General features: G+C 33.2%; 3 protein-coding genes across 5 annotated transcripts; 2 read left to right on the top strand and 1 right to left on the bottom strand.

The window, feature by feature from the left end:
* Positions 1-520: 520 nt before the first annotated feature.
* Positions 521-4,726, top strand: LOC149494441 (boron transporter 4-like). 2 transcript variants are annotated; one of them, XM_089724969.1, is made up of 14 exons: positions 521-626; positions 716-821; positions 916-998; positions 1,090-1,282; positions 1,467-1,605; positions 1,681-1,846; positions 2,015-2,181; positions 2,894-3,067; positions 3,148-3,243; positions 3,341-3,457; positions 3,536-3,840; positions 3,932-4,211; positions 4,306-4,422; positions 4,513-4,726. In XM_089724969.1, exons 2-14 carry the CDS (start codon positions 718-720, stop codon positions 4,531-4,533), a joined length of 1,962 nt encoding a protein of 653 aa, XP_089581095.1. In that variant the 5' UTR covers positions 521-626; positions 716-717; the 3' UTR covers positions 4,534-4,726. The 2 variants fall into 2 exon arrangements, with proteins under 2 accessions (XP_089581095.1, XP_089581094.1); XM_089724968.1 differs by lacking the exon at positions 521-626 and having other exon boundaries at positions 691-821.
* Positions 4,690-12,327, bottom strand: LOC149494442 (potassium channel AKT1-like). Of its 2 annotated transcripts, none has more exons than XM_089724966.1 (12): positions 12,172-12,327; positions 9,900-10,047; positions 8,295-8,660; positions 8,155-8,212; positions 7,753-8,073; positions 7,399-7,644; positions 7,196-7,294; positions 7,079-7,111; positions 6,808-6,993; positions 6,521-6,715; positions 6,346-6,421; positions 4,690-5,689 (listed from the first exon to the last, which is right to left on the bottom strand). In XM_089724966.1, the coding sequence occupies exons 1-12, from the start codon at positions 12,239-12,241 to the stop codon at positions 4,794-4,796; spliced, it is 2,694 nt and encodes an 897-aa protein (XP_089581092.1). In that variant the 5' UTR covers positions 12,242-12,327; the 3' UTR covers positions 4,690-4,793. The 2 variants fall into 2 exon arrangements, with proteins under 2 accessions (XP_089581092.1, XP_089581093.1); XM_089724967.1 differs by having other exon boundaries at positions 9,900-10,201; positions 12,172-12,309.
* A 4,236-nt stretch (positions 12,328-16,563) lies between these two features.
* On the top strand, positions 16,564-21,116 carry LOC149494443 (uncharacterized). Its single transcript, XM_089725494.1, has 9 exons — positions 16,564-16,729; positions 17,515-17,738; positions 17,854-18,264; positions 18,361-18,483; positions 18,747-18,814; positions 18,865-18,988; positions 19,109-19,588; positions 20,198-20,340; positions 20,723-21,116. The coding sequence occupies exons 1-9, from the start codon at positions 16,564-16,566 to the stop codon at positions 21,114-21,116; spliced, it is 2,133 nt and encodes a 710-aa protein (XP_089581620.1).
* The last annotated feature ends 483 nt before the right edge of the window (positions 21,117-21,599 follow it).

Genomic DNA, 21,599 nt, shown 5'->3' on the forward strand with positions numbered 1-21,599 from the left:
TTCGGATTTAAGATGTACCTATAATTTCTCTGAGCATTCTAAGACAAATATTAATTTTTACAAAAATTTACTCAATTTAGCTTACATTTTCAGATTGGTTACCATTTCGATCTAATTCTCAACTGGTTTTGGTTCACAATTTTCCTATTACTATTCAGTTAAGTAGTGACCATTTTCAATCCAAGCAATGTACTGGTTTTTTTTATGTAACTATGCCAGGGTAGGGTTTACGTAGGAGACAGAGAAACAGTCAGACGTAATTAGTAATTGCCGGCAGTAATTCACGCAAACCCAAAATATTTCAGTTTTACTCCTTATAATTAATAAAATTATTTTTTGACCCCACTAACTATTTGGGCTGGGTCCTGCTAATGGCATTGACACTCTTTGTGAACTAAACGTGTAAATAATTTTCCTATATTTAGATTTTGGAGGACCTTCAGTTCACCACCACCTCATCAGCTCACATTATTAGTTATTAATCTTTGTCGTCAATTTTCGGTTAATTCGTTACATTATTCTTACTTTCAACCAAATATCTCTCCTCTTCTTCTTCTTTCCTTTCCAATAGTTCAGTTTGTGGTGTCTGCTCTGACTGCTACGCCAAAATCGCATCCATTTCTCAGGTAACAGCTTCTGCTAACAAATAAAAATAAATAGAGAGGAACATTTAAATTATATTGTGTAATTAATATATTTTCTTGCATGCATGTAGCTATGAACAATGTTAACTCTCCATTCCAAGGCATTCTTCAAGACTTCAAAGGAAGAAAGAAATTTTACGTTCATGATTGGACCAGTGCAGTCAGTACCGGACCAAGGTAATAACGACCTTCTTCTTATTTCTTAATATAATATATTAAACCATTTCTTTACAAACAAACAATAATCTTTGTTTGATAATTCTGATATTAGGATATTGGCTCCAACGACCTATATATTTTTTGCTTCTGCTCTTCCGGTTATTGCCTTTGGAGAACAACTTAGCAAAGAAACAGGTATTTATGGATTTTTTTAATAATTTCACTACAGGCAAGATCGATATTTGGGTTATTAAACAAAAATTTTCTTTTCTTTCTCTATTTTCAGATGGAAGCCTGAGCACGGTGGAGACACTGGCTTCTACTGCTCTATGCGGTATCATACATTCTTTGATTGGTGGCCAACCTTTGTTGATCTTAGGGGTTGCAGAACCTACTGTTATAATGTATAGCTATTTGTACACTTTTGCAATAAAAGCTGATGCCATTGGACAAAAACTCTATTTGGCTTGGGCTGGATGGTAAAGCTTGATTCACCCCCTTCATTTTTACTTTTTCCAAATTCCTATCACTGAAAGAATAAAGATCTGTTGTTACTGTGAAAAAGAGAAGAAAAAGAAAAAGAAAAAGAAAAATTCACGGTAGAGTTACTTGATTTGATGTAGTGTAGTACTAACAAGTAATGTTAATTTTTAATTTTTGCAGGGTGTGTGTCTGGACAGCGATTCTACTGTTTCTTCTTGCTATATTCAATGCTTGTGTAATCATCAATAGATTTACAAGAGTTGCAGGAGAACTTTTTGGAATGTTAATTGCAGTCCTTTTCATTCAAGAAGCAATAAAGGTATCTTCTTTCCATTGATGATAATATAACAAATTTATAGAAGCAGAAAAATAATGGATTTCCTTGAATATATAGGGGATGGTAGAAGAATTTGAAATCCCTGAAAAAGAAGATCCAAACGTCGAAAAGTATAAATTTCAGTGGCTATATACAAACGGTCTCCTAGGTGTTATATTCACCTTTGGTTTACTCTTAACTGCTTTAAAAAGTAGAGGTGCAAGATCATGGCAATATGGCACAGGTTTGTGAAATAATGACTTATTTTTGAGCCCTTTTCTTTTCCTTTATTTATTTATTTATTTATTTATTTTTTTTTTTGGTTTGCGCTCGCGTCTGTACATGTGAGGCGGGTTGGTATTTAGATAAAGCAATATTTTCGTATAAAACTTTTTTTTGGCCATTAATGCAGGATGGTTTAGGAGCTTCATTGCAGATTATGGAGTTCCTTTAATGGTAATAGTATGGGCAGCATTGTCCTTTAGTGTACCAAGAAAAGTTCCTTCTGGTGTTCCTAGAAGGCTTCAAAGTCCTCTTCCATGGGACTCTGCATCCTTGGAGCATTGGACTGTAATGAAGGTGAAATTACATTTGTAATCTAGGATTTTGTTTAGCATTGCTGCTTGAGTTGCTATTAAGAAAAGAACTAGGTTGAAATTATATTAATTAGACACCATTAAAATTGTTTTTAAGAGTGGATTTTGTTGAGAATCTGGGCCCTAGGAGTAATTAATCAAATCAAATTCAATTATTTATTTAATATTGGGCTTATAATGGTTGGGCTTACCTTTAACACAAAATGGCCTAAGCCATTTTGGTTGGTTCACCCTTCACATTATATGCCCTTTTTACTTAATTGTATTTATCCGATGTGGGATTACCCACATATTTCAACACTCCCCCCTCAAGTGGGTAGCCCACTTGACAAACATACGATGGCCCAACACATGGGTCCATCAGGGTACGACCCAACACAGAAACTTCCCTCATGCAGGTTCGGGTCCCAGACTCTGATACCATGTTGAGAATCTGGGCCCTAGAAGTAATTAATCAAATCAAATTTAATTATTTATTTAATATTGGGCTTATAATGGTTGGGCTTACCTTTAACACAAAATGGCCTAAGCCATTTTGGTTGGTTCACCCTTCACATTATATGCCCTTTTTACTTAATTGTATTTATCCGATGCGGGATTACCCACATATTTTAACAGATTTAACAGTTTTAGTTATATAAGCTTCAAAAATAGCTGAACAAATTGACAAGGCCATGTTCTTGATTAAATTACAGGATATGGGTAAGGTCCCACCAGCATATATTTTTGCTGCCTTAATACCTGCTATCATGGTCGCCGGTCTTTATTTTTTCGATCACAGTGTTGCGTCACAATTAGCACAACAAAAGGAGTTCAATCTCAAGAAACCCTCTGCTTATCACTATGACATCTTAATTCTTGGTGTTCTGGTATATTATCTTATTTCCTCTTTTTTATTCCTAATAACATCTGAATTGCGAATAAATATTTACATGAATAAATTATCTAGACATTGATTTGCGGATTACTTGGACTCCCTCCCTCTAATGGAGTGCTTCCACAATCTCCTATGCATACCAAGAGTCTTTCTGTTCTTAACAGACAGGTTAATTTTCAACCTTAAAGTTAAATTAATGTTACCACTATTTCTGATAGTAACATAACTTTTACGTAGTCTCATAAATTCTGGTAAACTAATGCAGTTAATGAAAAGAAAGATGGTAAAAACTGCAAAACGATGCATGCAACAAAATGCTACTAACTCTGAAATTTATGGGAAGATGCAGGAGGTGTTTATAGAAATAGAGAAAACTCCAGCTGTAAGTTGTCATTGTAGACAAATTGCCTGTTTTATTTCTGTAGTCTCATGTAATAAATGGAATATATGTCTGTTGCAGCCTTCAGCAGCTAAAGAGCTGAAAAACTTGAAGGACGCAGTTATAAGTGAGGAAGGAGGTAATTCCTTCGATCCTGAAAAGCATATAGATGCTTACTTACCTGTCAGAGTTAATGAACAAAGACTCAGCAATTTTTTACAATCATTCCTTGTTGGGGTATCAATAATCGCCATGCCAATAATAAAAAAGATACCAACATCAGTACTATGGGGATATTTTGCATACATGGCTATCGATAGTCTTCCTGGAAGCCAGTTCTGGGAAAGATTATTACTTCTCTTCATTACTCCTAGCCGGAGATACAAGTAAGAAATGGTTCTGTTCCAATTCCTGTTGTCAAAGATCCTTAGATATTAAATTTTCAATATTTAGAAAGTTATGCTTCTTTTAATGCAGGATTTTGGAAAAGGCACATGCTTCTTATGTGGAGAGCGTTCCCTTCAAGCACATTGCTACTTTTACTCTATTTCAGCTGGTGTATCTTCTCATTTGTTTTGGAATAACATGGATACCTATTGCTGGAATATTGTTTCCATTGCCATTCTTTATGCTCATTAGTGTGAGGCAGCATATCCTTCCTAAGTTTTTCCTGCCAGCTTACCTTCAAGAGTTGGATGCTGCCGAGTATGAGGAAATTCAGGGAGATCCAGACCGTAGTCGCGCACTCTCATTTGAGGTATAATCTACAGATGCTATAGAAAACATAGTTTCTAGTAATGGATTATATTAATTAGAGTTTCCTTTATGTTCAATATTTTTTGTGTTGGCAGGACTCAAATGAAAATCAGAATGTTGATTCGTGTGATTCGGAATTGCTGGATGAGCGTACCACCAGCAGAGGAGAGCTGAAAGTTAGGTCTAAAAAATTTAGCGACGATGTCTTCCAGGCAAGATGACAACTTTCAGGTTACACTAATTTATTTACATTGTTTAATTTCAATGTTATGCATTGAGAACGTTTGATTGTGTTGATGCAGGTTCACCCAGAGTACAATTGAGGATGTCGTGTTGTAAGATTATGAACAGCATTTGTAATCATCAACTGGAGAAAGACCAAGGAGAATAAAGATTTAGTATTAGAATTTTTTGGCTGATTGGAGATCTTTTTGTAATTCAGATAGGTCTTTTTTTTTTCTCATGTCATAGCAATTAGCTTTAACTAATGCAAATCTTTTAATTCTTTATTCTTCCCGACCAATTGTTTGGTGAAAGGGTTTCAGAACAAGAAAATATAGCATTCCAGTGTAAATAAATATGGTTAACAACCGTGAGAATTTTGAATGCTAGCTTCTCGTGTTTGATCGCTTACAAATAAAATATGATCACCATCTCTAATCACCTCAATATCTTCGATTTCAGCTCTATCCTTGCTGAGAATTTTAGGGTGATTGAGCTCAAATTTCTTAGCACCAATCTCCAGCAACTCCTGCAAGGTCTTTGGTAGTAGAACAAGCTTCCCTGCAATTCCTAACCTTTCTGGGCAACTAATTACCACTCTTGCAGGGTTAGCTCCATACTTGTCTACACCTATAGAGGGAGTAACTGGGAATGGTAATTCCTTGTCGCCCTTGTTTGCTGCTGACATCATCCCAAAGAGTGAGTTGTGAAAGTTATTAGTTCTGCGTCTCGGACGGTTTTGGCTCCATGATCTGTCTGTACCTGAAAATGAACCTTCATGTGACAAAGGACGGATCGTTGGCTCACTCGTGAATCTCCCAAGATATCGAGGCTCTTGCCTCTCAGGAATTGCTACAACAGACTGACTTTTAGGCTCTTTACAAAAATTCTGGAAAATAAGTTTTATTTGTTCATGACCTTGTTGGTCTGCAAGATCCCTTGGAGTCCAGCCGTGAATATCCGGTTTGTCAATATTGGCACCTTGGTCCAAAAGAAATCTGGCTATTTCAATGTTTTCTTCACAAACAGCAACATGTAATGCTGTGGTTCCACTCTTCCTCGGGCAAGGGCAAGTAACATCCCCGCCGTATCTAACTATTTCTTTGAGTAAGTTCAAGTTGTTTTGTTCAGCAGCAGTGCATGCGAAATGACCTACATCTCCAGATTTTAGGCTTGCACCATTTTCTATCAGAAGTCTAGTTACTGACTCATGACCACCTACCATTGCTTCCCACAATGGGACATTCCCTTCTGAGTCTGCATACATGTCACATACTATTTCAGTTACTACGCATTCAAAAATCTTTTTGAGAAACTTAGAAATGAACAAACGCCGTAACACGATTGACAGTTGACAGTTGACAGCAAGAACTCCAGATAACAGTTGACAATAGACACCAAGATTTAAAAAACAAGAAAAGGCTAGCATGCTTCTGTCTTAATTATTAAACACCTAGTTGTCAAAGTCTAATATATATATATATATATATATTGCAAAATAATTATATAAGTCAATAAGCATGAACCAATCTGATAAGATAAAATATACTAGCTTTGACCAACGAAGGTTAAGGGACACCATGTCTTTATTCTTTATAGCATAATTTAAGTAATAGCAGAATGAGCCATCTGCATTATATTTTGTTAAACAATTTCCTTTTGTAGACTTTGATGAAAGGAGATGTGGCAATGTATCCCTCCCATATATTATGTCTGAACAAAAAAATAAAGATGCCAACTAATTTTTCTGGATAAGAGAATTACAAGGTCAACTACAAACCGACTTCAACGAGATGTTTGATTGGGAATATAATTATAAATTACAATCTATGGTACCCAATCACTGACTAGAATATAATAGCATGCAAAATATTTCAAAATGTTATCAGATTTAGTAATAGAATAGAAATTACCTTTACAGTTTGGATCTGCCCCAAAATCTAGTAAAATGAGGACACAGTTCTGGCTTCCTTTCGATGCTGCTATATGCTAATGTACAGAATTTTGGAGGAAAAACAAGAGAAAGCATTAGTATCAGTATCGGTTCTATTCAAAACAAAATAAGGGTTAGTTAAAAGTTGGACATACCAAAGCTGACCTCCCATTGTTGTCTGATTCGTTGGGATCGAGGCCCCGTTTCAATAACTGATGTAACAAGGAATCATCTCCCCTAACAGCAGCAAAGCATAGACTGAGAGGTAGGTCCATTCTACCACGAGCTAGCATGTTCTCTGTCTCCAGCAAAACTCCCTCCATAATGGGGTCCTTTTGTTCTTTCAGATGCTGCCCAACCAACAAAATGAAAGGTGAGCCAAAAATGGTTGCATTACACTTTTGATCCATAGAAAACAAAAAGAATGTAGATATTATCAAACCTGAAGGAGATTATTCATGATTATGGTCCCATCTCCAACATTGGCCTGAACAATATTCAAGAATGTAGTGCGGTTCAGTCGTAGCAGCTGGCTCAACCTTTTAGTGCGCACTGTAAAAAGTTGTGGCCTATAACAAAGCACCCCTATTTCACCGCAAAGATCACCAGTTTTTGCCTGCCCAACAACCTGCAATAATCTAATATTGTTTCAGAAAACAGTATTATTGAACAAGTCTTTGTGCTGCAAACTAGTATATGTATACAAAACTTGCCTGTTCAGCTCCATTTTTGTAAACTAGTAGATCCTGTAAAGTAATTCAAATATGAGAGGATAAAATTTGATGCATTTGACTAAAATTGAGAAAGCGATGAAATGAGGTGGTAATTACCACAGCACCAGTGACAAGTATATAGAAGTCTGTTGGAGCTTCATTCTGTAAAATCACATCTTCTTTTGGGGGGAAATATTCAGCTTTCATCTCTGAGACCTGTGAAATTCATTAATATAAACAAACATATACAATGAATATTCACTTTGAGAAAAAAATTCATCTACATAGATAAAAATAAAGTACGATTTTGAGTTAATTACCAGCTGGAAAAGCAAGTCATTTGAAACACCGCGGAATAAGTAAACCTTGTCCAAGAGAGAGTAGAAAAGATAATGTGAAATGCTGGAACGAATTGCTTTAGGAAGCGAATCAAGTGTCTCTTGCTGCTGCAATCCCTCTGAATCTGTCCTGAACTTCAAACAAAGATGTGCAAGCATCTGATCTTGCAAGCGAATAGGCAGCTGATTCCTCTGAGCAAAACTTGAAGCTGCTTGTATGGTATCTCTCTAGAAAATTTTAAAAAATTACTTGAGATGCTATAAACAATGAACCGAAGAAATGTTAACCATTCAAGTAAAGAAAACGCTAAAGTAGTAAAAATAAGAATTACTCACAAATCTTCTCGTTCGACTAGTTCCATGAACAACCAAGTTGGTCATGTTACCAATTAAATATGCAGTCAATCCAAGATTAAACAGCATATAGAATATGTCAAAGACCATTTCCCTTGTATTCACAGGATGCAAGTCTCCATAACCAACAGTTGTTAGAGTAGTGATAGACCAGTACATTGAAGTCACATATCGGATCCATACACTCTGCTGTTCAAAATTGTCCCCCAATGATGTTCCAATCCATGTTTTCTGAGGGTTGTGATAATTTGCAGCAATAAGATAATAGAAGCATCCAGCACAATGTACTGCGAAAAGGGTAACCTATAAACACAAGTATAAAATTATCAATATGCTAATAAGATGAGGAAAAAAATTCATTGTGATTTAATATAAAACACTTACACAAATAAGTTTGGCACATCGAACCCAAAAGTAGTTATAGTTCCTATCTTTTTCCAATCTGTTGGAATAAAATATCAAATGAGTAATTCATTAATTAAATCTTAATTTGTTAATGTCAAAGGAAAAAACTTTGTTTCTACCTGGAAAATAAGGCACTAACTCTCCTGAGACGCCAGAGGCGAAGCATATTGAATAATCCATATGATCGAAAAGGTTTGGGAGAGATTTTTTGAGCGAGTTCAGATGGGATTGTGGAAATGACATCAAAGGCAAACCAAGAACTAACATACTTCCAAGCTATCTGTTTTGGATTGTCAACAAGTAGGTAGGAGGTCTTGTCAAGGTAAGCTACAAAGAAAGTGAGTATAATATCCACAGCAAAGAATCCATTGACAACATTATCAGCAATAGACAGTGGTCCTGCCGGTTTATCAAGAAATCCAAACTCGAATGGCGATACCCAAGCTGTATATACAACCAGAATTACAAGAAATGTCTCCCATATCCTGCAAGAAAACGTTTATAGTAAAGCTTATCTTGGCATACTTGTTCTGTTTTCTACACGTTTTTTATGTCAACAAACATGTAAACTAATTGATATTGCAACTAACTAAAACTCTGCTTTTTTAAAAGAATTTCAAACAGGGTTTTCATCATTTTCAATTTTGACATAAATGATAAAAAGAATTTACAAATGGAAAATTTTAACAGAAATGGAGAAAGCAAAAATAGATACTAAAAACAACTTGAACATGAAGACTGTTTTCTGTACAAGTCAAAACAGAAAATTTTGAAACTTTCAAGGCCTCTAAGTAGGAATAGTTGATCTTAGGTATGACTGACTGGTTACAATTCAACAAAATCATTCTATCTAACCATTAAAAAGCGACTATTAGATCTCTCACTTTTTTAGAATACAAGTCCAGGATTCCAAACCCATGTGAAGAACTACCAAAAGTTTTACAATAAATAAATAATATTCATGAAAAGGCCCAAAATAATTGGTTGCCAGGATTCTAAGCAATCTCAAAAATTTAAAAAAAAAAAAGAAGAAAATAAAAACATTGCAAAAAGGATAAGATTTGGTAATATTATTATTAAATATTCAAGAAACCAACCGTCTTGAACCCTACACTCCAAACATAAAACGGAAAAAAAAAAAAAGAAACAGAATAAGCAAAAACATAAAAACTAACAGTCTCTTTTCCAAATACCAACAGAAAAGGTAAAAAAAAAAAAGAAAAAAAAAAAAACAAACAAGCAGGCAAGGAAACAGCAAGGAAATGTAAAAAAATTGAGAAGAATCTGAAAAGTATTCCAAAGTATTAATACAAAATGACAAGAAGGAACTTTGAAATTCACTACCCACCAAAACAAAATGAAAGGAACCCAGAAAATAGAAAAGAGAAATCATTTATGATTCTCAAAAATAATACACTTCAAGTCTCTCAATTGTTTATAAAAAATTTTTTTAAAAAAAAAAGCCAAAATAAAAGTTATAGTATGACTAATAAACAAGGTGTCACGAGATTCAATGTCATTCTTTCGCACATCCCAAAGAATAAAAAATGCAGAAATAGCCCAATAATAGCAGTTAAGTCAAAACCAACGAACATTAAATATTAAAACAACCAATAAACCAAAGCTTAAAATTTTTCAACCAAAAAAAAAAAAAAAAAAGAGAAAAGATAAAAACAAGAAACAATAACCCAGAATGAAAGCGAGAAATATATTTTTATTATCACCTGTAACGACGGTCATAAGGTGATACAATGAAGCTCCTAAGTTTGACTCTCCGATTACTTCTTGCACCAAGTGAAGGCAAAACAGCAGTAGAAAGACTATAATGGCTGCCATCTCTAGACAACTGCTCTATCTCTTCTTGGCCGCAAACTGAAACTCTAAGGACTCCTCTGTTAATCAGAGAATCCATTGTTGAATCTTGACTCACGTACAGAAACAGAAAACGCTTTTTGCTTTAGTTTTTGTCTCGTGTCTTCTTTTGTTATATTGTTTCTTCGTGTTCTTTCTTTAAGACCGCCGTGTCCTATATATACATATATACATATAACAGCAAACCCTTTGGCCTATGCTTTTAGGTTCAATAAATTTGCCTCTTACAAAAGTGACCTCAGTTTACAGTTACTTTGTGTCCTGTCTGCATTCTTAATTTTCGGGAAAAACATCATTTTGACTATTTTGCCCCTACATGTTGCCCAATATGGCAATACCTCTTACATTATATTTATTATTATTATTTCTTTATTAAGAAGTATTTCAAATACTTTCTTATTTTTCTATTTTGACTCTGCATTCCCATATTTAGTTAGGTTGTTGAACTCATTCCATCAAATTGGAAATTTGGAAATTAAAATCCAAAAGTAATTATGTTTTTATTAGTATGATATGAGTTTTTATATTATGCTTTTAGCAAAATTAAATTTTTGGATTGAAATCTTTTTTTAGATATTTTTCTTCTTTTCAAAATCAATTATTTCAGTCGAATCCCCGTAACGATCCAATCTAAAATGAAGTATTATATTCTTACTTTTTTTAGATTTTTAAATAACTCACAAAATATAACAAATCCCGGAAAAAACTTATTTGGATTATGATTGTTTAGGCAATATAAACTTACACAAGGCAATTGGATAACACATTAACATATTACCAAAACAAAAAAGAAAAAGATACTACATTAACTATGCTTTTAGTCAAAGTTGGAAACTTGGAATTTAATGGAAGAAAGGTGCAACAGTTCATTTATAGATATTTTCTTTGGAAGAAATGGTCTAATATAACAAAATACCTCGAATTTTGTAACTATTTATAATTTCACTTTATTTTAATTTTTCTATCAGTTTTATTCTAATTTTTACCTTTTATAATAATAAATCAATAACGCTCTCAATTGAAATCAATAATGCAATCTTTCAGTATAGTATCTTGTTGTTGAATAAATAAAAAATTAATAATAAAAATACAACTCCGCATGTCATTGAATATTAAATTATATTGCATATTTATAATTGGAAAAATTACAGCACGAAAAGAATTACAGTGTAGTCCCTATAATACAATTATTCTGTCTCTTTCTTTTAAAAATAGAATAAAATATCCTTATAATTTACTTCCGTTAAATTATGAGGTCCTTGTGTCTAATTTTTGCACCTTTCTTTAAGTAAAAAAACACATGCTGTAATTTTTCCTTTATAATTTAGAAATATGACATTTGAAACATATAATTAAAATAATTAAGAAGTTAATTATTTTTTTAAAATAATTTTGCTATATAATCAATCCAAGATATTACAAGAATTAAAATTTTTTTTATCCTTAAAATATAGATAATATGAAAACAAATATGTAATTGAAAAAAAATAATATTTTATTAATTTAATTGTTATGCCAAATTTTATATTATTTAGTAAGTAAAAAAATTTTCCTTAAATTATTAATTAGTATATAAATTTTAAAACTTAAAAATCTAATCTCAAGATGAATTGGATAGATCACTAATTGAAATTTTTTTTCAAATTTTTGTTTTCAAATTTTTATTATTTTGATATAATGATCTAAAACTGGGTGAAAATACTTTTTATTTGCAATTTCAATTCTTAATTGCAATTGAGGGTGCTATAGTTATAAAATTTTACAAAATGGGTTTTGTAAATCTCAATGTGTTTGATATGAATTTTGTAAAGTTTGATAGAATTCATTTACAATAAATTTATACTTTTAGAATTCGTGTAAGTGAAAAATGGGTTAAAATCTTTAATATTACATATTCTTAATTTTATAGAAATGTAATCTTAGAACTACATTTTTCAATGTTGATAGAAATTGCTAATGAACTCAAAACTTAACACAAAACTATATACCAATAAGATTAATAAAAAAAATTTTGGAAAAGAAAAAGACTCCTCGTAATTCAAATTCTGAATTTCTTGTATTGACTGAACATAAAAAAATGAATTGAAGCGGGGAAAAAATAAAAAATAAATCGAAAATACTGACCTTTTGCACGAACATGATTATAAGATAGCCACTCGTTCCATCCATCCATTAACTGAAAGTCTTGATCCATCTGTGTGCAGAGCGATAAGAAGCCAAGCGTTTAATTGTATCGATACACGAAAGAACGACATTCGAGCTTGGAGGAATAACAAGTTCAATCGGACTGTGCTTCTGTTAAGATAGGAATCCCATTAGTGTTTATCTTTTATTTATCTCTATTAATTAAATAAATTCTTTTTTGGAGAATTTACAGATGACTCATAAAAAATATATATATACCGTTTTATACGTGGAAAAGAAATATTTGTTGCTTTTAATATTATGCTCTTTTATAGGAGTGGCTGGTTCATTGAACTAGGAAAGAGAATGCTTGGAATCCATACCCAAATTTGGTTATATCAACAACTGTTAAAATTGGAGTCAAAATTTGTCGATTCCTGCCAGTTTCTAACTTTTAAATGAATGCATAAAGTCTACGGAATTTCGACCGATTATTTTTGTGATCCTTTTGAGTTCTGTGAGGATTCAATTATGACTCTATACTTTTACATAACACGAATAACTATACTTTTAAAATAAAATATATTTTCAGAGATTCAATTGTGACTACAGTATTTTATTTGACGAGGGAATATATATTATTGAAATGTGAAAGTGCAGTATCATGATAGGTTGCTTGAAAAGTTTAGGAGACCATACAAAGCCAAAATTATCAATTAGGCTAATTTTTAAAATAGCAAAAGGAATAAATATGCCTTTTTTATCCTAATCGGATTCAAAATTAAATTTTAAGATTAATTTTATTTTAATTTATATTTAAAAAATGCCTAACAACTAAAAAAGCCTGAATTTTAGTGATTCTTTTAATTGTTACAATTGATATTGCGAAGTAATTTTCTTAATAATTATGGCCTCACCCATCAAACGTTACAACTATGCTGATGTGGCCGTTAGTGGAACCTTTGTCACGACATGTCACTTGCTGACTGTAAATTTACAACGTATAATTATTAAAAGAATTGACTAAAATTATTAAAAAGGCCAAAATTCAGAGTTTTTTTTAGTATTTAACCCAAAGTTTGTTAGTTTATTAATTTTAGTTAGGATTATTACATATGCATCAAGCATAATCTAATGGTAAGTGCATGAACAATTTGGTAATAGATTCAGATTTTTTTATTAAAATTAATTTCTAATATATATATATATAATTCATTTATCAATAAATAATTTTATAACTTGTAATACTCAAATTTAATTTAACAAATACAGTCAAATATTTTATAAATTTTAATTATAATATTTTTATTTTAAATGATATATTATAATAATTAATGACAAACAATCAATATTATGATAAAGTTTTTTGATTTTAATAAGAATTAATTAAAAATAATAATTATATGACACAAGACAAAGGAAGAAAAAAATTTTAAAAGGAGATTATAACTTAAAGATTCGAAAGGATTAAACTTTGCAATTAAAATATAATAAATTTTAATAATGAAAATTGATAAAAATTTACATTTATGTATAAATTTCTCAAGAAAGATTAGTGTAAAGATATTTGATGTTGATCCTTCTAAAAAGAAGAACAAGTTTAAGTAAGGAGATAATGTTGTTAAAGAGATTCCTATAAATAATACTATCACTTTTGGAATTAAAGCGAATTTACGCTCGATTAATTATACAACATTTAGTTTTTCATCTTTTACAATGTTGATAATTTTATTGAATTTTTAGATCTTCTTTAATATTTAATTATTATAACATGAGTATTGACAATTTCAAATGATAAAAAACTCGCTTTTTTTTCATGAAATTGACAAAAAAACTACAAACTTTAGTCTTTCTAATAATTTTTTTAACGATTATACTTTGGAATTTATAGTCACCAAGTGTCAATGTCATGGTAAGGGTCCCATTAAAGGATTCAGTCAACTCTCCAAAAGTATTCTTGGCAAGCTAGGCTCAATGAAATCTTTATCTTGCCGAAGGGCTAGGTAGCGGGATAGCTCAAGCACATGACTGATAGAGTGTTTTCCCAGCTTACATTCAGGGGAATGGAAGAAAACTCAGCAGGTCAAGCCCATTGTTCCGAAGTGAGGGGACTAGCTCTTTCTCTTGATCAAGCACCTTCCTTCTTCGTACGAATGGAGCGTAGCACTTTGAAATAGATCCGTTAACACTATCTCTGAAAGCTCTGATGAGGTTCTTTCTTTTTTTTTTCCCCTCAAGATGTGTCTTTGAAAGCCATAATTGTTAAGAAAAAAATTACTTTACAGTATTAATTGCTGCAATTAAAAGAATTGGCTAAAATTATTAAAAAAAATCAAAGTTCAAATTTTTTTAGTCATTAGACATTTAAAAAATTATTGAAACTAAGTTTTTTTTTTTCATTCACTTGAAATCCAATAAGATTTGAAATTATATTATAAATTATATAAAAAATTAAGTTAACTGATTTTATCTCTAACTTCTTTTTTTGTTTTTTTGAGGAAAAGCTAATTTAATTTTATCGCTTTGGAATTTATTTTTTTCAGGATACTTGTGGACGGCAGGGGCATTGTAGTACTGCCACCTGTCCCGTCCAACTTCAACTTCGAGGAATGGAATCAGCCGCGTTTGTTCAGCGTCACACAGTATCCTTTACTGAAGACAAAATAAATATTCTATTTTCCATAAATACCCCTACCGCCAAAGTAAAATGATTGCATACTCCACAATCGTATAATTAATACGAGTCCCATCTCCCAATATATTCAGTTGACTTTTGGTTGCGTTATTACTTTCTACTAGTCGCTCGCAGAATAAAAAAGCTTTCTGTTTTTTTTTTCTTTTTTAGTTCATTTTAAATCAAAGAAAAAGCAGCATAATCCTTTTATAATTATTATTATGTTTTTAAATAACTTTTCTTTCTAATTTTAAACTTTTTAAATAATTTTTGTTAGTTAACAATGTTATATGTTACTTTTTTATGAAAAATTAAAATTTTTATTCTTTTAAAAAATTAAGTTTTAAGTAAATTGAGAATTACTTTTAGATTCAGAATCAAATTAACCTTTACTCCATTTAAAGTTAATTATTTGAAATTTGACAATAAACATTCAATATTTCACTAGTGTTTTAAGATCCTTTTAATGTTTTTTTTTAACTCTATCAAGTATTTTATTATAAGCTATCACCAAAAAAATCTTAATTTCTTTAGTTTTTTAAATCTGGTAAATAGTTTTAATTTTGTCAATCAACACTTTGTTTTTAATTATAAATTATATCATTTGTTTAGAATTCGATTGAATGCGGTCGAGTGATGCAGTTCTGAAAGTGAAGAAATCTATTTGGTGGACCTTAAGATCGCTGATGGTGCAAGTTGTTTGCTGAAGGTCCATCAAGAACCCATTAATTATAAATCTATATTAAATTCTTTCAAACTCATGGAGAAACGTAAAGAGATTATTTGAACAATACAATCTTTCAATTTAAAAATCTTAAAAGCAAAGATGAAAGTCAAAAAAATAGATATGTGGATGTGAACTGGTGTATTGTTGGGCAACTATTATCTAAATAATCAATAAATTAATGGAGAGTATAATTGATAAGAAAAGATAAATTGAAAATGGTAATTGATAAATTTTAAAATATTGACTAAATTTACTAAAAACGTTACGCATCTGCCTTTTTTATGATTTGGCCTTTATTATAATATATTTAAAAGAAAAAAAAAAAAGGGTAATTTGACCCTAGTTTTGACGAGTACATCCGCCCCCTGTTTTGGCGACCCGTGGAATTTAATATGGTCCAAAGTCCTCTTGCCCCTGTCTCACCATGACTCATAACCTCGCCTTTTAAGTCCCAATAAATTCTCTTGCACATCAATTAGGCAATTTTGCTTGCATGTTGCGATTAAAATAAAAAAAATAAAATTAATTATTTAGCCCCTGAATTATAATTATAATTATTATTGAATAAAATTATCGATTTATCTTTAAAATTTAATTCTGTTAAATTATGCTCATCTAAAAAATTATTTTTATTAAATATCCTATAATATATATTATTATTATTCAATCTCTTTCCTATATTATTAAATTAATAATTAATCCTGCATATAATGGTAAATAGCACTTTTTTTTTGAATAAATTGATTAAATAATTTGATACAACTTGCCAATTAAGTGTGGTATGGTTATCTTATCACTTATGTGAAGAGTAGAAAATCTTAAATTCCAATCCTTTAATCATGGTTGGATAATTGATAATAGTTTGAGTTTATTAAGTAATTTGAGTTTTGCTCTTGTCATGTAACAAGTTAAACTTTCTCTTGTTCCGTTTGTGACAAGTTTCTTACTTTTGTTCTACTTTCTATCCTATCTTTGTTTACTGGTGACAACTATGGCTTGGATGGACAATCCAACAAACTCTATTGAGGAGTTGTATGCTGGGTCATCTTTGGAGGAGCAACAAAGTAGGTTGGAGATAGAGAAAGATAGGGAAAAGGAGGCGGCGGACATTATAGATCAATTTAAGTATGGACTATCGATGTTCTGTTTTTTCTGTGGTATGCTTGGACACTTTGACCATTTCTGTAAAATTCTCATTGATCATCTAAACTTTCCTAAAGATTAATTTGCCTATGGATCGTGGATGCGCGCGAATAATAGGAGAACATACAATATTGGTGAAAAGTGGTTGTTATCAGAGGCTGCGGTGGTTTGTGGCCGACGTAAGGAGGAAGTAGTGCCGATGAAATCTGATTATGCTATTTTTTTGGGCAAGGACTCTTTTCAAAAATAGTCCAATCCCGTGTTTGCTTCAAATGTCTTGCATGCAATGGTAACTCAAGATACCATGCATGTTAAGGGAAAGTAGTATCCTTGACCAGTACGGTATGGACACTGTGGATGCTTTGATAGTGGTAGACAAAAAACGAGGGTGTTTGATGCAGTTACAACAAGATCATGTAGTTATGGAAGAAGTTATTGAGATTTCAAAAATAAAAGAGGCGAGTCCTGGGGTCCAGGCCTGCCTAGACCACTAAGCTCCTTTTGCTAGAATAGAGTGGGCTTGGGAACCCACATTCAGTTAGCGAACTACAAGACTTGGTGTCTTTAAAGAAGCCCAATGTTATGTTCCTTATGGAGGTGTTAGTGAGTTGGTTGAAAGTGGAGAAGGTTAGGAAGTTGTTGGGTTTTGAGGGGATCTTTGCGGTTAATCCAGTAGGCCATAGCGGGGGACTCACTTTATTATAGGAAGACAAGCCAAGTTGCTCACTCATCAGCTACAGTCAAAATTATATCGATGTCAAGGTTGATATCACTAGTCTTGCTCCATTCCGTTTTACAGGCTTTTACGGAATTCCTGATTGCAATCTTAGAAGGAGATCTTGGCATCTTCTAGAATCACTAAAACATAAGTCCTCTCTTCCATGGGTTGTGGCTGGAGATTTTAACGATCTCCTCTATCCATCGGAGAAGGCAAGACAAGTTGAGCATCCAACATGGTTATTTCAAGGGTTTCGTGAGAAGGAGACAGAAATATTGGCTGTAGGAAGGAGACAGAAATACCAAGTATTTTTATACGATGGCTTCTATTCGTTGTAAGAAAAATATTGTGGTGCATTTGTAGGATTCATTGGGTAACTAGTGATCATGGGAAGATGGGCTCGCGGACCATGTTGTGCAGTATTACAATCAACTTTTTACCTCTGAGCAAGGTGATGATGAGACGATTCTAGATTGTGTCAAGGAGAAAGTAAAACCGTTCCATAATGAACTTCTAGCTCAACCTTTTACAAGTAATGATATAAAGGAAGCTGTTAAAGGCATGCATCCGGATAAGGCACCTGGGCTGGATGGTCTTAATCCGGCCATTTTTCAATGTTTTTGGCATATTATATGTGGCGACATTACTGCAGCTTGTCTTGCATTCCTAAATTCTAATGGTGAGTTGCCTAAAAATAATAAGATGAATATTATTTTGCTTCCAAAGAAAGGCAATCCTCAGTTTGCTTCTGATTTAAGATCGATTTCTTTGTGCAATGTTGTTGATAAAATTATCAATAAAGCCTTGGCTAATAGAATGAAGTCGTGTCAGGTTGATATCATATCTAATGTCAAAGCGCTTTTGTGCTGGGTCGGTCTATAATTGATAATGTCATGATTGCGTATGAGGTTATGCATTTTTTTGAAGAGGAAAATGCAGGGTAAGGTGGGGGTAGTTGCTTTAAAAACGAACATGAGTAAAACCTATGATCATGTGGAATGGGATTCTCTTAGAAAGTTAATGCTTAAACTAGGCTTTTCTGTGGATTGGGTGAATAAAGTCATGCATTTGGCTACAACGGTTACATATAATATTTTACATGGTGGTTGTAAATATGGCCCAATTATTCCAAAATAGGGAATACGGCAAGGGGATTCAATATCGCCATATTTGTTCATTATTTATGCTCAAGCTCTCTTGGTGTTATTCGACAAATTTCAGTTGGAGGGTCAGCTACATGGTTGTTAGGTGGTAAGGTCGGCTCCTATGATCTCACACCTGTTTTTTGCTGATGATGCTTTTTATTTCTTCAGGGCTCCTCTTCCAGAGGCACATTATTAATCATTGTCTCTCGCTTTATCAGAAAGCTTCAGGACAATTGGTAAATTTCGATAAATCGAAAATTTATTTTAGTTTTAATACTTTTGATAGTTTAGAAGAGGAGATATGTGGTTTACTAGGCGTTAATAGAGGAGAGCCAACTTCGAAGTATCTCGAGCTTTCTTCGATTGTAGGAAGACGAAAGAAAGAGGTGTTTTCATTTGTAGTAGAAAAGGTGATTAAAAAGCTTAGAGGATGGAAGCGGTAGCTACTATCATAGGCTGGCAAAGAAATCTTACTGAAGTCAGTCGCACAGGCAATTTTGAATTATAGCATGAATGTGTTTCTATTACAGCTGGATGTCAATGATACTTTAGAAAAAGCCATGAACAAGTTTTGGTCGAGGAACGGTGGTGCCGAGGGTAGGGGAGTTCGCTGGTTTTCTTGGGCAAAGATGCATCGCACGAAAGAAGACGGTGGGTTGGGTTTTAAGAATTTGCGAGATTTTAATATTTCTTTGTTGGCAAAACAAGCATGCTGCTTGCTATCCCAGCCACATACATTGGTTTCCAAGTTGTATTGTGCTCAGTACTATGCAGAGGTGCCTTTACTTCAGGCTGAAGTGGGTTCTAACCCAAGTTTTATATGGCGTAGCTTGCATAAAAGTCTTGATTTACTGAGAAAAGGTTGTGTGCGCCATGTCGGCAATGGTCAGAATACTCCAGTCTACGGGTACCCATGGTTGCAAGACATGGCTAATCCTTATGTGACATTTAAAAATACGTTGGGGATGAAGAATTTATTTGTGTCGGATTCAATGGTGGCGGGACGTCAGGTTTGGGATGTGGAAGTGATTGACTCACTATTTACGAGCCAAGAACAAAATTTAATAAGGCGAATTTCTTTGGGTAGGGTGGACAGGGAAGATGGATGGATGTGGTGGTAGGACAATAAAGGCTCTTACACTGTCGGTGGTGGATGCCAGATCCTTTATGAAGAAAGGCAGCTCTAGAGTTCTATTGATGGCAATGTCTGGAATTTGGTATGGCGTTGTGATATTCCTAATAAAATTAAAATGTTCTTATGGAAGCTATTATCGAGTTGTTTGCCTGTCTTATGTGCTTTAAAAGCAAGACATGTGGTAGTTGAGACATGATGCCCTGCATGTAATGGTGAAGAAGAAAGTGCTTTGCATGTGATTTCGACTTGCCCAGTGGTGCAACAAACATGGTGTTAGTCTTCTTTTGGTTGGTGGACCAGTGTTTCGTATGTGCATGAATGGATTGACTCAGTTTTGATTAATGTACCTCGAGAAGGTTTCAGATTAGTTATTACTATAGCCTGGGAATTGTGGTGGAATAGGAACCAGCTTGTTTAAAAGAATAGACCTGCTACAGCTGGTGTTATTCTTAGGAGGGCATTGAATTGTGTACGTGAGTGGCAGATGGCTCAGGCACCTATTGCAGAATCTGGTTATCCAGATAGGCAACAATACGCGTTCAGATGGCAGGCCCTTGCTGTTGGTAATGTGAAGCTGAATGTGGATGCTGCATGGAATAATAGTACTAAGAGGACTGGCTTGGGTTGGTTACTTCAAGACAGGATATGTCACGCCCGACTCTAATCACCAGAGGAATTATCCGCTTTGAATCAATCCAAATCCCTCATACAAGACTAACAAGACCCACGCGGTTTTGTCCCGCAGGTGAAATGGAAAACTTCCTAGGAGATCACCCATCCTAGGATTTCCGTTAAGCGAGCACGCTTAACCTTGGAGTTCTTCTAACTCTCCAGCCATTCCACCAAAAGGCGCCTCTACTAATTAGTTTCCCCCTTTTCGATATATGATTCTATTCATTCTTCTGTCCCGCATTCCACTACCCTAGCTAGTCTGTCATCCTAGAAGCTAGCTAGGAACTTCGCTCTACCTGCCTTCTTAGGATCGCTTTGTCGGGTTGGGATGTCACAGGATGGGTGGTTGGTTGGGTGGTGGAAGCAATGTTGTTGAAGGAGTGCCGTCTGCAGCCATGGCTAAGTTAATTGGTATACGAGAGGCATTGAGTTGGCTTAAGAATCATGGAAAGATAAGCCAGATTGAAGTGGAAGGGGATTGTCTTTTAGTTCTTGAGGCTCTAAAGAACTCTTGTTCTATTTATTCTTATTTTGATGTTTTAGTTCATGATTGCAGAACTCTGTTAAATGAGTTCTCTTCATTATCTCTTTTGTTTGTTAAAAAATCAGCGAATCAGTGCGCTTATGGCTTAGTCAGGGCGGCTAATTCTAAGACTGGTTTATCGGAGTACGGTTCTGTCCCTCTGGCTTTTATTCAGGATGTTTTGATTTTTGATGCCTATAATATATAAACAACATTTTAATAAATAAAAAATCTTTTTAATCATAAGTGTTTTTACTAATTTTGTGAGTCTGTGGGATAAATACTCTTGTTATGTAGCTCGGAGCATTAATTTAAAATGACTTGATGAGTTTGACCAACATTAATGATGTAATAATAATTTCCATTAATACTCGCGGAATATATAATTTTTCTTTTTAAAGTAATTTAGTGGGTCCGCATGAGGTAGATAACATGACATGTACTAGCCATTTGCAAGCATATCCACTAATATATAAATGTTAGTCAAATACTCCACAGCAAATGGGCTGATGAATGAGATTAAAATAAATCAATTAAATTAAAAATTGTAAAGCAAACCTTCATTTTAAATTTTAAAGCAAAAACATGTAATATGATGTAATCTTACTAAATTAGTTGATCGAATTAGTTTCAATATATTATGGGTTGCCACATTGGTTTAATATTTTTTTTTTTTTTTACAATTAAATAT

This window comes from Jatropha curcas, chromosome 8 (assembly GCF_041381405.1).
Source record: "Jatropha curcas cultivar XTBG-Jc1 chromosome 8, XTBG_Jcur_1.0, whole genome shotgun sequence".
Classification (NCBI taxonomy): domain Eukaryota; kingdom Viridiplantae; phylum Streptophyta; class Magnoliopsida; order Malpighiales; family Euphorbiaceae; genus Jatropha; species Jatropha curcas.

What these genes read in the sequence shown, in the direction of transcription:
- LOC149494441 (XM_089724968.1), top strand. Translation starts at nt 706, where the DNA reads ATGCATGTAGCTATGAACAATGTTAACTCTCCATTCCAAGGCATTCTT. An exon ending in ACAACTTAGCAAAGAAACAG is followed by an intron (nt 999 to 1,089) that starts GTATTTATGGAT and finishes CTCTATTTTCAG; the next exon opens with ATGGAAGCCTGAGCACGGTG. An exon ending in ACTCCTAGCCGGAGATACAA is followed by an intron (nt 3,841 to 3,931) that starts GTAAGAAATGGT and finishes CTTTTAATGCAG; the next exon opens with GATTTTGGAAAAGGCACATG.
- LOC149494442 (XM_089724966.1), bottom strand. Translation starts at nt 12,241, where the DNA reads ATGGATCAAGACTTTCAGTTAATGGATGGATGGAACGAGTGGCTATCT. An exon ending in ATGACTTGCTTTTCCAGCTG is followed by an intron (nt 7,295 to 7,398) that starts GTAATTAACTCA and finishes TGAATTTCACAG; the next exon opens with GTCTCAGAGATGAAAGCTGA. An exon ending in TCATGAATAATCTCCTTCAG is followed by an intron (nt 6,716 to 6,807) that starts GTTTGATAATAT and finishes TTGGTTGGGCAG; the next exon opens with CATCTGAAAGAACAAAAGGA.
- LOC149494443 (XM_089725494.1), top strand. Translation starts at nt 16,564, where the DNA reads ATGGCTTGGATGGACAATCCAACAAACTCTATTGAGGAGTTGTATGCT. An exon ending in GATGTTCTGTTTTTTCTGTG is followed by an intron (nt 16,730 to 17,514) that starts GTATGCTTGGAC and finishes TCCGTTTTACAG; the next exon opens with GCTTTTACGGAATTCCTGAT. An exon ending in AGAAAGCTTCAGGACAATTG is followed by an intron (nt 18,815 to 18,864) that starts GTAAATTTCGAT and finishes TACTTTTGATAG; the next exon opens with TTTAGAAGAGGAGATATGTG.